General features: G+C 42.7%; 1 protein-coding gene and 1 long non-coding RNA gene across 3 annotated transcripts in view; one reads left to right on the forward strand and one right to left on the reverse strand.

The window, feature by feature from the left end:
• ZNF367 (zinc finger protein 367) overlaps nucleotides 1–12,435 on the reverse strand; it is a 33,723-nt gene extending 21,288 nt beyond the window's left edge. The window contains exon 1 of one of the 2 annotated variants that reach the window (XR_014265740.1): nucleotides 5,429–12,435. Coding sequence is in view for 1 of the 2 variants with exons in the window: in XM_082469840.1 (XP_082325966.1) it covers nucleotides 5,429–5,839 (411 nt within the window). In the remaining variant the exon portion in view is untranslated. The remainder of the gene's footprint in view (nucleotides 1–5,428) is intronic. The other variant, XM_082469840.1, reaches the window with a different exon arrangement.
• LOC309664555 overlaps nucleotides 1–14,682 on the forward strand; it is a 402,660-nt gene that overhangs the window by 340,865 nt on the left and 47,113 nt on the right. The window lies entirely within an intron of this gene.

The raw sequence follows: 14,682 nt of genomic DNA on the forward strand, positions 1-14,682 counted from the left end.
GGGAACTAAGATCCCACATGCTGGGGGGCAACTAAGCTGGCGCCACAACTATTGAGCTCGCATGCCTCAACTAGAGAGCCTGTGTGCCTCAAACTACAGAGCCCACATGCCCTGGAGCCCGCACGCCACAACTAGAGAGAAAAACCTGCAAGCCACAACTAGAGAGAAGCCTGAGCACCGAAACAAAGAGACCGCGTGCCTTAACGAAAAAAGATCCCACATGCCTCAACAAAGATCCCATGTGCCACAACTAAGACCCGATGCAGCCAAAATAATAATAATAATAATAATAAGGGAAAAGAATGTGAGAAAGCACTGTGGCAGATTATAATATTTTTAAAATATTCACTGCTCCTTCCGCACTGTGGACCCCAATGAAGCCAACTTGGCCATATGACTTTGCTTTGACCAATAAAATGTGAATAGAAATCACATGTGTGACTTCTGAGCAAAAGCTCTAAAAGCCATCACAAGGTTCTACCATCTCTCTTTCCTCTCTGCCTTGAGACTCGCATGTCCCAGGTAGGGGATGTTCCTCCTGGGTCCCAGAGTGAACAGGATGAAGAGCACACCTGCGGTTAACTCTCACAGGATACATAACACGAGCTTTGTTTAGGTTGAGATTGAGATTTTGAGGTTCATTCTGCAGCATGGTTTAGCCTAAGCTAACTGACTCAAGCACATTGTTAATAAATATTTGTTAATGGGATAAAGATCTCATCAATTCTCCACAATAATTGTATAAATTGTTGCTGGTTATGATCATATCATGAATAATTGTTTTAAACAGTTTTTAAAATGTAAAACAAACACAGCATCTATGATCCATAAAAATAGCAGATGATTTGTTCTGTTAAGAAAGAAATGGAACATGAAATAAGGTTAATTAAAAACCTTAGTAATACAACTCCTCTGCCATGAAAGGATCATTTCCCTAATATTTTTTAAATACATAAAAACATATTGTTGACTCTATTACAATTTGAAATAACTGATTTAGTATCAAATACTATTTAGTATCAAAATTTTAAGATTATCCATTACTATTTTCTCTGTTTCTAGTTAAAAAAAAAAATTAACAAGCATGTTTAATAGTGGGGGAAGATTTTTTTTTTTGAAGTTAACTATTTGGCTGCCTCCCAGTAACTCTAAGATCTTGTTTCATCTACAAATCATACTTGCATTTTCCAAGTGAGAAATAAAGAGCTGAAAAATGCAACATAATACAACATCCCAGCCATATACAGGTAAGACTTCACTAAGTGCATTCTTTCAACTAAGAAAATTAAACAAGGCAAGTAATCATCTAATACCCTAAATAAATGAATAAATAGCATCTTTTAACCATATACACAAAAACAAGCAGTGTCACTTAAAGAGGACCCTTTTCATTTTAGCCTTAGCAATAAGAAAAGCATGTATCTATGTACATTTTGACAATAATAGAGTTGACTCATCAGCAACTAAGTGTACCTGTAGCTTAAGAGAGAAATCTTGTCAAGACTGCTTGATTATTTGCAAAAAAAAAAGAAAAAAAGTAAAGTTAAAAAAGAAACTCTAAGACATCCTATTGCTATTATATGGCAACTGCTGCAAAATAAGCTACTAGAAAGAAGAAAAATGAATAAATCGCCAAAAATGTTTGCATACTTCAGCAAGTTTAATTTTTAAAACAATCTCAGTACCTCCGGAAGATAGTGATTTTGAAAGTGTTTCTAAAATATTTCATGGTAAATGTTTTGTTTTCAATGTCAATAACTTTAAAGTTATTTAATAAAATTTGAGTTATTTCTCAAGCCACTTAGAATAATGTACATATTTACCTAGGCTTTAGAAAAAGTTATGTTCAAACTTGATATTCGTGTGATTACTAAAAAGACTAAAAGTCCTCAACACATTTTTATACAAAGTAAAATTCAAATAAACTATACAGATACAACATGGAAGGAAAAGAAAAACAGTTCTCAGAGGGAGGCATGTGTACCTTCTCACTTTCATGAGAAAATGTAAATAGATCTTATTTCCCTTTTCGAATTCAGATTTAGATCCGAATTTCCTATGGCTCGCATTATCTCCTTCCTAACTCTATCTCCCACCTTGACCTATCTGGACCACTTTCTAAGTCTTAATTTGTATCTATCTATTGTACTGTGTGTATTCTCATGATGCATCTCAATCGAGATATAGGTAGTTATGAATAGTGTGTATTATTTCATAAGTCTACTTGCATCTTCTTTTTTTTTTTTTTGTTGGCCGTGCTGCCTGGCGGAATGTTAGTTGCCTGACCAGGGATCAAACCTATGCCCCCTACAGTGGAAGCGCAGAGTCCTAACCACTGGACCACCACCAGGGAATTCCCTACTTGCATCTTCTTAATATTAAAAACAAATAAATAAACCCCTAAAGTCAACACACACATGATAAACACAGAAGCAATATCAGGTACAGATTAAGAGTAAGGGCTCTAAAAAGTTCCAATCAGTTCTGCCACTTATCATATGATGTTAACTTAATCTTGGGGACTTCTCTAATTCATCCTTTTTCATCAGGTAAACAAGGTAAATTAATTAAAGAATTCAAAACAATCAACACAGAGTCTGGTGGTTTGCTCTGCAAGGCAATAAATAACAAATGGTGGCTACTATGTTCATGTAACATGTTAACATGACGTTATGTTTAAACATGGTACTGATCAAAAACTACTGTGTACTAATCAGCTGTTTGTAAGGCTATGTGCAGTCTAGATGTTTAAAGTGATTGGTGATAGAAAGGGGAAACAGGATAGGCAGCTGGCGGGTCCTAAAGGGTAAGTGGTATCTGAGGATGTGCAGAGAAGCCAAACTACACAGGTCCCAAAGTGGAGAAGTAACCTCATGAATGCAGTCTGAGTAAAGGGCACAAAATATGGAGGCTTGGAATATCATTTGGCAGATGAAAATTAGACCTTCTCCCTTCCTGCCCAGAATTCTACAACCTGGGAAGAGACAGTGCTAATATATAACTATATCCCAATAGTGCTAAACAATCTTGTGATGAGGGGCCAAAATAAGTTGGTAGAAGATGGATGTTCTCCTCACAGGCGGGGAGGCAGTGTTGGGCACAGAAACAAACAAGAAAGCAAGCAAAAGCTGACACCAGGTGTGTAGGACTCAGATGTTAACACCTCCCATGGGACAGGTGGCATCAAATAGACAGTAAATGAACACAAAAGTTGTTCTCAAACCCACAGCTGTTATTGTCTCTAACCCACACACTGAGAGAAGGGGGTAGAGTGGTGCATGTTATTGGCACCAACTATATTACAAACTTGTCTTCCCAAAAAGTGAGCAGACTCAGCCAGCATGATTCACCTATGATGTATATGGAGATAAAAGAACTACGAGTACTTTAGAGAAGCAAAACAAAGTAAAGGAGGCTGGAACTCCCAACCTTTAGTCTAGAATGTACTGATCACAATCAAACTAGGTAACTTCCTTAAATGAAAGTATATTCCAGAGGGCACAAAATATGGAGGCTTGAGGCTCCCCCTCAAGTTGCAGAAACTAAATGAATGAATTTTTGGAGCTGTATTTGGATTGCTTCATTGATAAAAGGACACGTTAAAATCAATTTGTCTACTAATTTATGAAACAGTTATGGCATGAAAGACGGTGAGGAGGAAAAAAAGTGAAATATATAAAAGCCTTTTCACTTTTAAATGTTTTTCATAACTTGTGTTATGTTTTACTTCTGAAAAGAGGTAGATAAAGTGGAAATAAAATTCAAATCTATGCATTATTAAGAATGTTTTTTAAAAGGTTTATGTGAAGATAAAACTGTTTTAGCCACCCCCAAAAAAAGTATAGATTTCACTTATCTATTATAACATTAATCTTCTTGGATAATCCAAAATTAGATTCAGTTATAATTAAGGATAAAATAATAGATGCAAAATCTTCTATAAGTAATTTGTGCATATATGTCTTTATGTTGCTCAACCATATAACCTACTACATATATATTTTTTTAAGTACTAAACATGTAAATATGTTAACACAGAAAAATATCTAGGATACCCAGCCATCTTACTAAGGGCTACCTAGAGACAGCACACAATGATTGTTCACTTCACAAACTCAGCACTAATATAAATATTTCTACTGCTTCTTCTTTCAAATTTTTACTGAAGTGCAGCTTCAAGAGTTGAAGTGTGTCAAGGCATATAGCCGTATAAATTTATAGTTCTTTAATAACAATGCCATTAGTAACAAAGTGTATCAATTTCCTCAAGGCTCAACACAGTGTTTCAACATCTTTGCTACTGAGTGTAAAATGATGATAAAACCTGTTTCAATTTTTATAGTATTTGCCAATATAGACGTACTTATCAACAAGGTGATTTACTTGTTTTATCTTTAGCAAACTGCTTATCTTATATAGCCACTTAACAAATAGAATCTGAATGTTAACCTTATATTAGCACCATTCATTACACAAATACTTAACTGAGCACATTTATTCAGCATTTACCGAGTATAAGGTATTAAAAGTCAAATAAGTCTACCAGAGAGAAATTGTCCCGGCGCTCCTGGAGCTTACAGTCTATAGAGGTAAGTCTATGTCAGCATGGAGGCACCTCCAACACATGCTTCAGGACTAGGAGCCACAAAAACTCAACTACAGTACCAGCGTTCCCGCTACCTAGCTGTGTACCTTGGGGAGCTCCCTTCACCAATCCCTCTAAGCCTCAATTGCCTGATCCGTAAATTGTAGGTTTGAATCCTTTCCAGCTCTAATACAGTCTGAGACTCCAAGCAATTAGAGGTTGGTGACAACAGCGTCCCATTCCACTCTGAGCTCTCAGAACCTAGCAAAGTTGTACGCCGGATGCGTGGAAGACAGCGAGGGCTCAACTCCCGCTGGGGAAGATTCCCCTAAGTCCCTTCTTGTCCTTCGGCTATCTCTACAAGGCATCTTTAGCAGGGTCGGGGTATCTGCGGTGAGGAAGAAACTGCGCAATCGCTCCCCCCCCCCCCGCACCCAGAGGAACAGTTCAAGGCCTGCGGCCCCTTCCCGCCCTCTCCCGCCAGAAAAGACTCAGCGGTGGGCCGAACGACTGGCAGAGCGGGTTGACCGTCCCCCTCCGTGACCCCAAGGCCACGCTCCCGCCTACTGCACCTGCTGGCCTGTGGCCTCTGGTCCGCTGGGCTTCCCCACCCCCCGCGCGGTGCCACGTGACTGAAACCTAGCCCCGCCCCCGGGGGCAGTTTTTTGGCGCGCGGCAGTGACGTCAGCGTCCTGTCACCCGCCAACGCCCCCGCCCCCGTCAGAACGACCTCGCGTTTTAAACTCGGCCCCGCCCCGCCCGCCGCGTCTGAGGGCGCTGCCGGCTCCCGGGCCGCGCCGTTAACGGGCCTCGACTACCCCAAGCCCCGCCCGCGCCGCTTACCTTGAGGTGGCCGCTGTCCGGGCTGCTCGCTTCCTCCTCGTCCTCACCTCCTGAGGCGGCGGCGGCCGAGGCGGTGGGCGGGGGCGCGCCCCGGCCCCGAAGCCCTGGGTGCTCTGCGGAGGCGGCGGGCAAGGCAGCCGAGGCGGCGCCCCCGGCAGCTCCGGGGCTGAGCGTCACGTTGTGCGCGTTCTCGCCCCAGCGCCACGGGTACACCATGAAGTCACTGAAGCCGGGGCTGGTGGGAATAAGCGGTGGCGGCGGCTCCGGCTCCCCTCCGCCGCTGCATGTGGGCTTGATCGGGGTCGTCCTGATGACCGACACCAGCACCCGCTTCGGGGAGTCCTGGCAGAAGATGACGGGCGGCGGCTGCGGCGGGTTGTCAGCCATCGGCGCCTCCACACCCCGGATCATTGCCCGGCCCCGATCCGCAGCTCCGGCGGCCGTGGGCCGCACTCCCTGAGCCCGGGTCTGGCCCTTTGCTCCGCTCGCCCGCGCTGCTCCGAGTCGCCGGCTCTCAGTCCCGCTGGCTCATGGCAGGCGGACGTTTCCTGGAACCCTCCTGCGCGGCGGCCAGCGAAGGAGCAGAGCCGCTCGGCCTGCACCAGGCTGCCAGGGCCGGACCCCAACCCTGGGTCAAGCCCGCCCTCCACTCTTTGTGCTCCCCAACGCAGGCTGCAGCGGCGGGAAGCAGCGGGCGCCTTGCCTTGCGATGACAGGAAAGCAGGACGCGCGGCTCCGAGCCCCCGAAAATAACAACCTGCCGCCGGGGTCCCTGCTCCAGTTTTTCCCGCGTTACATTTCGCGCCTGGGCGGAACCAATCACCGCGAGTCCCCTGCCCGCTGGCCGCAGCGGCGAGTGACAGGACATGCGAGCCAATAGCTGTGCCTGGATTTCTTTCTAGCTGGAGCGGGGCGGAGCCAGACCTGCGCGCGGGTCCTTTCTGCCACGCTATTGGCCGCGGCTCTTGTATTTTTTTCTGCCTGAAGAGCCAACAGCGTTCGAAACTCCGGGGGAGCGCGCGACGTCTGCACTCGCCCAGACACACCCTCCAGTAGCCCCGCCCCTGCTGTCCTTCCGCGCGGTTAGTCAGGGTTGGAGGCGCGCTGGGGGCGACAGGCAGGGGCGGGCGGTAAGGGAGTTGCTGATTGGAAAGTTATCAGAGAGGGGGCGGTCCAGGGGTGGTAGTTGGCCAGCGGGGGCGCGCGTCTGCCGGCCCCACCCGCCTGTGGCTGTTGGGCTGTAGTTCCCGCGCGGCTGGGAATTTAAAGGGCTGGGGCTCGGGCTGCCCGCCCCCGTCCGTGGCTCCCGCCACCCGCTCTAGGGGGACCGACGCCTTCTTACTGCAGTTTCTAGTAGACACCAAGAGGTGCGTCGTTTCTTAATGGTTCCCATCTGCCCAGCTCTTGGACTCGCTGTGAGTTGACTCTCTCCGCACCACCGACTCGCCCCAAGGCTGAGGTGGGCATCAGTCCCAGCCTTCGCCTCCCCGGGCCTCGGTTTCGCATCTGTGTAAAGTGGGGTAGTTAAGGAAGTCGTCTCTGAGGTCCCCGTGTGCTGCTCGCGGCTCGGAGGGGACACGAACACAGGCGTGTGTCCATTCTTACACCCGGGACGGATGCCCCAAAGACGCCAGAGGACTCCCCGCCCTCCCGCTGTGGTTCCTCACCCGTCCGGGGCCGGCCCTTCATCCCGCGTCTGGAAGGGCGTTGAGCTGTGGGTGCCCCGGAGGGTTCGGGTCATTCCCGACTCTGCCCGCCCCCGCCTCAAGGACCCCACCCCGCACCAGAGGAATCCTGAACGACCGGAGTCCAAGTCTGACAGTCACCCACCGAGGGCCAGTGTGGGCTCGGAAGGGGATGGGGCAAAATGGGATGTCCAGCCTCGTATTCACTAGAATGTGAAAGAAGTGACTGTGTTTTGTTTTGTTCTTTGGTTTATTGCCAGGGCCGAGCCTGACTCATGGTAGACTTTCAGTAAATATTTGTTGAATAAATGAGTGAATATTTGGTAGTTAAAGGTTAGGATTGGTAATTAGAACAGACCTGCGTAATAGCTGAGTATTCTCTCTCCCCAACACACACACACACACACACACACACACAGAGGTATGCCACAAGTGTTTAAAAACAAGTTTAACTTATATGAACAACTTCTAAGATACATTTTTAAGTGATTAAAAAAAAAAATTGGGGACTTCCCTGGTGGTCCAGTGGTTAAGACTCCACACTCCCAATGTAGGGCGCCTGGGTTTGATGGCTGGTCAGGGAACTAGATCCCGCGTGCCGCAACTAAGACCTGGCGCAGACAAATTTTTTTTTTTTTTTTTAAGGTACTAGTATGATTTTATTCACCTTTTTAAAAAGGTGGGGGGAAATAAACATACCTTTTTGCTTTTAGATATACAAAATACTTCTAGCAAGATACACAAGAAACTGATACGTAAGTTGACCCCAAGGAGGGGAATTATATGGCTGGGAAACAGAAATTGAAAGATTTCAAAAGATACAACATATAACTCTTTGTATCTTTTGAACCTTGAAACAAGTGAAAATATCTTTGCAATAAATAAACAAAATAGTATGTAGCTATCATCTCCTGGAGGCCTAGTATAATAATAGCATATATCTACTGATATACAATAATATGGTTGGATGCTTCACTTACATTCTACTGCTCTCAACAATTCTGAGGTAGTTATTACTATTCCTACTTTATAGATGAGGAAATTTGAGGCTTGTCCAAGGTCACCTAACTCGGTAAAAATCTTTTGTAAGGATGGCTCTGAAAACTGCCTATGGAGTATACCCCTTAGAGTCTGCTGAACAAAAGGAGGAAGTGGCTGAAAAATGGGCACCCCACATTTCTGAGACCTCTTTCTCATGTTCTAGAACTTTAAGGTTTTAGAGGTTAAAACCAATTTGATATTTTAATAAATAGCTGATGTGGAAAGTTGAAAGTTCATCTCTCATTTTAATTAATTAATAAACACATTTTGTTTTCATAATTTTATGTCAAATGACTGTACCACATACTTCTGAGTCCATTAGAAGGAAACTATAATCCATCTATTTTATACTTGAAAAACACTGAAAAGAAAAAAGTGATATATCCATCTTGGACTTTCAAATTATGGGTTGAGTAAGATCCAACAGATTAAGCACCAATAGTTACTGTTTAACATGCCCCAGAGTTCAAGATGAATCATTCAGAACCAAGACACTGACTTTCTGCTTCTAAAAATTACTCTTCATCAACAGTAACCTGGCAACTCCACTTGCTCTCTGCCACAAGAGAATGAAAGACATGCCAGGAATGTATGAAGTGGGCAGAGGGTGATTCTAGGAGCAGAGCTGAGGTCATGCAAGATCTGCTTGTTTGGCTCCATTTCCATGCAACTAGGAAACTGTCTGAAGTGTGTGGATCATATTTCTGATGTCTTTGTTCTGCCCTAGGCAGAGTCAACATCCCAGAATACTAAAACCCATCTAAGGATACTTACTATATTATTACAGTGGTCTTTCCAGTTGTTAAAAATGTAGGCCTCTTCTGATAAAGATATATACCTCAAACCCTCTTTTTGAAATATATTTTAAAGTTTCAAGATACAATCTGAGTAAAAGAAAGCAAGATTTTTTTCACTTTGAAAACAATATCAACAAGAGCATTTGAAGCTGCTTGATTGCTACAAAATCTTCTGGTTAATGTGGGAGACTGAGCATAACATAAATCCTTTTAAGTGATTTGTCTTCATAGCTAAAAGTGCAGATAAAACAGCTTTGCAAATAAATGTAGATGAAATGGGATTAAAATGCCTGATCACTTGTTTTGAGATGATTAACAGGGAAATATTTTACCATAAAAATTCTCCAAAATAATTTTCTCAATGTTCTGTTCAGCAGCAGACTCAAACTTGAGTTCCAAAAAGTCCTCTTACGATGAAAGAAATCTAGGAGGAAATGGTTCCCCATAGTATTTCAGTGGGATTTTTAAGCTCTAACAACAGGAAAATATCTACATAGACCAGGTATGTTTTTCATTCAAAAGAGCTTTCCCCAAAATATTTTCCAAAAACTTTGTGCAATGAGAGTTTCATCAAGTTAAGAGTATAAGGAAACATTTTTAACATTGATTTGCCTATCTACCATCACAAATGCCCAAACATCTCATTATGATGTTATTGCTAATTTTCTTAGAAATAGCTCTTTTGCTTTCAAATAGGCAATCTAACTTCGGTTGTAAGTAAAAGTAAGCCTCTCAGACCAGTTTAGAAAACGAAGACAGAATTATTAAAAGGAAACAAGGGTGTCAAATGGACTTCAAAGTCAGGATTAGAACCTGAAACTGGTCTTCAGAACCTTCTGGGGACACATGGTTTCTGGCCTCAGTTCCTCTATCTGTAGGTGTGCTTCATTCTTTCCTCTCTGTAGACACGTTTCTTTGCTTTTCCGAGTAAATGGCTAAATATACACAACCATACACCAGCCTCTGAGTTGTTTATGCTGTATTCAAGCCACCAGAAGAAACAGATTGGCATTTTCAAAGCTCAACTTCAAATTATTAAGAGGTAGAATTTGATTGTCCAGCTTGGATCAGGTAGTGCAATCAGCAGGCACAATCCAGTAGCAAAGAAGTGGGCTGGGATCTTTATGATCTGAAGAACAGTTCTCAGAGAAGAGGGAGATGGCTTGTAGGTAGTACTAAAAATGCAAAAAGTACATCTTTTCCAATGAGATGTGTGTTTTCCATTTAACAGTAAATCATGAACGTGTATTATGTCATTACGTATTCTTTCTCAGTGATCTAAGTGACATTGTATTTAGTTGCATGGGAGCACCATAGCTTCTTGAACTATCCTCTATTTTTCAAATTGTAGTTTTCTTAGTTTTCTGTTTTTAAAATTAATGCTTTAATGGCCATGCATATAGTTAAATCTTTGCCTGCATTCATGATAATTTTCTCAGGTTATATTTTTCTAAGTAGAATTGATAGGTCCAAAAGTTTGCAAAACTTTTAAGTCTTTTGATATGTATTAGGATATTATTTGATCTTATATATCCCATTTGATGGGCCCTGAATTCAATGCACTTATGTCTTGTCTCTTTTTCATCTTCACCAGTAGCCTTCAAATTGCAGCGCATATCACAGAGGTTAAATTAATATTTGTTAATTGACTGACCAACTTCATAAGTGAATATGTGTGATGTGGTTGGGAAACACCACATTGAAGTATATGAAATTAGTTTAACACACATATAGTGATGACAATTGGTGATTATTTAGACTGACTATAAGTTGGAATTTGATTCTCAGAAAAAGGACAGACTCTAAAACTACAATATTTTTAGTTTTGCATTTACCCAGTTCATGTGGTTGTTCAGGGAATAAAGTACCCAGTGTGCCACACTGAATCATTATTACCCTGAAACATAGCAGGAAGCTATATGTTCCTCCTTTCTGTATTCAGAATGACCCTATGGCACTAGCTGACTACGTATGGTCCCCTTCTTTCTTCATAATAAAATCCCTATATTTTTGATGCATCATTGTACCTAGCTAAAATTCTACATCTACCATCCTCCCTTGAAACTAGATGTGTTCATTGTCAATTAGCTATTAAGCAATGTTACTAGGTGGTATCTCAGGAAGCTTCTTTAGTCTTTTCACCCTTCTTCTCTCTTCCAGCCTGAGTTGTGAATGTGATGTCTAGAGATTTAGCAGCCATTTTGAAAAACTGAAGCTCAGTGTTAAGAATGATAAAGCAGAAAAACAGAAGGAATCTGAGTCCTTGATGACTTGATGCAACAGCCATACCTGCCAAGATGGCCCAGTTCTGGATATCTTTTATGTGACAGAGAAATAAACTTTGGTCTTAAGTCATTCTTATTTCTGGAATCTGTCACTAATGGCCCAAAGCCATTCCTAACTGGTAGAGTACCTATATCCAAGCTGGATTTCAACAGAATGGCTCTAATGATAGGGTGGTCCGGTGTGTCACACAACTAGATATCCACCAAAGACATGAGCTTCCATTTCACAGTGTAGAGTTTTCCTATAAAAGGACAGTACAGGTAGAGACTACTGTTTTGTCACTCCTTACACCTGGGTGTCACCATGTGACTTGTTCTCAGCAATGTAATATGAGCAAAAGTGATGTGTTATTTGCAGACCAGCAATGTTAAGAGGAAGATGTGCCTAACCCACAGTCTCTTCTCCTGTCTGTCAGCTGGATGCAGAGAATCAAACCAAAGACTTTGAGTCCTTAAGAGATAGCAGAGCCACAATCTGAAAGGAGGAGGTGTCCCTCTGTCACCACAAAGAGAGAAGCTACCAGCCATTAAGAGCATCATGGAACATTTGTTACAGCAGCCAGAATTACCTTAATTAATACAGAAATTAGTATCAGAAGTAGGGTGTTGATGTTACAGAAATCTAACAATATGCAAAGCTGGGTTAATTATCAGGTGGAAGTAGCAAAGAAACTAATATCAAAAGCTGAAGAGCGAGTGATCCATGTCATGCAGCCACAGGACATTTGACAAAACTGTCTAACTGGTAGGTAGGAAGGAAGACCAGAGGTCTACTGAGTAGCTTCAGAGGAAGTAGTTGGTAAGAGTTGGTGTGATAGTATATGCTGATGTTTACTTTCGGCTTTTAGCAAGTTATTACAAGCAAGAGGTGGAATTCAGGGAAAAAACTGGCCAGCCTGAGAGCAGAAATGGAATGCAATACAGAAAAAACAAACACTGGGCCTCTAGGTGTTGCAAAAGCTGTTTGCAGGCCCCAAACAGTAAGAGATAAGACCCAAAGAGGTTTAGGTACCAAAACTTATGGCTAAGGCAACAATCAGACCAAGAGTGCAGGATTCTCACCTATTGTTTCATAGGGCTTCAATGTAGTTAAGAGAGCAATAGGGGGCAAAGAAGCAGAGAAACAGATTAAGCCTCAGAATTCTGCCTAGATTGTGGTTATAGTCACACTGAACAGCCTGGATGCAAATAGATCAGAAGCCTACCAAGTGTCACAAAGAATTCTTGACCACACGGGTCACAGGGAACCAAAGGGAGTTTCTTCCAGAGGCATAACCAGAATCCACTCAATGAAACCCCACCCCCCACCCCATTTCAATGGCTGCCCTTCAGGATTTTGTCATTTCTGTGGACTAAGGACTGCTGTGTGTCTCCATTTTTTTCTTGTCCGAATGGGTGTTTTATCCTGTCCCTACTCCACCATTATATTGTAGAGCAGACAACTTTGTGGTTTATAGGTGGTAAACCATGAGGAGCCACTTTGTGCTTTGCAAAGAGGACTGTGTATTACCTGGATGTAGTAAATTGGATGGATCTTTGGAGGAATTATGTTCTATGTATGAGAAGAAGGGTTCTCTTGGAAATTTGGTGGTTAGAGGCCTGGGGGAGATGGATAGCTGTCCACTGTTAAAAAGAAAATCATGGGCCCAAGATGGGCTCCCTTATGCTAAGCCATGCCATCAAACCAGGGCTTCATACCTAACCTAACTGGAGCTTCAACATCCCCCAGGAGTTTTCTGCTCAGCATCTATGAGGTGATCTGTCACATGGGCCCTCTTCATCCTACAAAGGAAGATGAGGTGTCCACCACACAGACCCCTTCTGTCCCCATAGGGAGGTTACCTAAACCTGAAATAATCTTTTCTGTTTATGACTTCTTTGTGTTGCCTTTAAAGAACTTTCTCTTTTTTTATAGCCCTTTGGAGCTTCTTTCTACTTGCTAGATGGAATGCTGCCTTATTCATGAATCATCCAATAAAGCCAAATAGATCTTTAAAATGTACTCGGTTGAATTTTTGTTACTTAATACCGCTAAAAGTTCGTTTTCTACAAAGATTCCTTTTTAGTCCAAGGAATACATTTCCTAGCCCCCTGTTATCTAGGTAGGGGTCGTGTGACAAGTTATCATCAATTAATGTGATCAGAAGTAATGTGCTTCACTTTTAGGCCAAGGAGATTACAAAGCAGTTGACAGATCTCCTCCCTCACCTCCCCATCTCCCACTATGATGCTGAGGATACAGCAGATGAGAAGCCTAGGCCTCAGGAACCAACAACACCAGCATCACCTGGGAACTTGATAGAAATGCAAGTGATTGGACCCCATCCCCCCACCTTACCCCACCCCACCCCCAAACTACAGAATCAGAAATTGTGAAGATGAGACCCAGCAACCTATGGTTTAGCAAGCCCTCCAAGTGATTCTGATGACGCTCAGATATGAGGGCCATTGTCTTAACAGATAATGGAGCTCAGTCTCTAAGGGCCTGAGTCCTTCTCTCCCCAAGGAGGAAAACCATCCATAAATCAGGAATGCTTCTTTTGGACTTTACCTGAGTGAAAAATAAAGTTCTTTCATGTTTGAGCCATCAAACATTTGGGAATTTACCAGTTTCAACAGCTAAAGTCACTTTAATTCACCTGAAGTGTTTGGAAAGGGGCTGAGAACCAAAACCATACACCCCACTCACCCCGGACACTGAGAACTGAAACTACTTCACTCCCACTTACCTCATCCTCTACATTAACATCTACATCAACATGTTTTTATTCCTCTGTCTTCATTACTTTTCTGGGAGTTTCTTTCCCAGGCAAAGATTGAGAGTTCATCACAGGAATTTCCTAAAAGAAACCCTTCAAAGTAAGACATCCCCAGGCATTTTGTGCCCTAAGATTCTTTGAATCCCTAGCTCAAAACGCATTCCTTGTTGTTTCTACCAATCCTGAACAGTTTTATCTGATCCTTACCCAATTCTAATCAAATCCCTACACTGAAAACCTTTCTTAAACCAAACTTCAAATTCTCAATAAGCTCTCTCCTGAGCTTCCCCCCTTTCAGAAACTGCCAAAACTCTGAAGAGGTGTGGTTCTTCCTTACCAATGTAAGCAATAAACTCAGCTCTGTCTTATCAGTAGATTGTGTTGGTGATAATTGTGAGACATCACTAGACAGGGCTGACAAAATACTACTATATCCTTGAATTAGTAAATAGGGCAAGTAGAAATCACATAGATTGAGAGCATATAATAATTTATGTGCTTATAAATAGAAGAATGAAATCACAACATCCTATCCTCCCTGGACAGAGTGTGACCTTGGCCAAGAATTTAATATAAACTTATAAGTACAACCTTAGCGAGGTCTAATATAGCTAAGGGAGCAGCCTGTAAAAGGTACAGTTTTTACCTATTGGGCTAACAATAGGATTGCTTTGTTTTCCTAGAAGG

The sequence above is a fragment of the Balaenoptera physalus genome (genome assembly GCF_965194825.1).
Source record: "Balaenoptera physalus genome assembly, chromosome: 7".
NCBI lineage: Eukaryota > Metazoa > Chordata > Mammalia > Artiodactyla > Balaenopteridae > Balaenoptera > Balaenoptera physalus.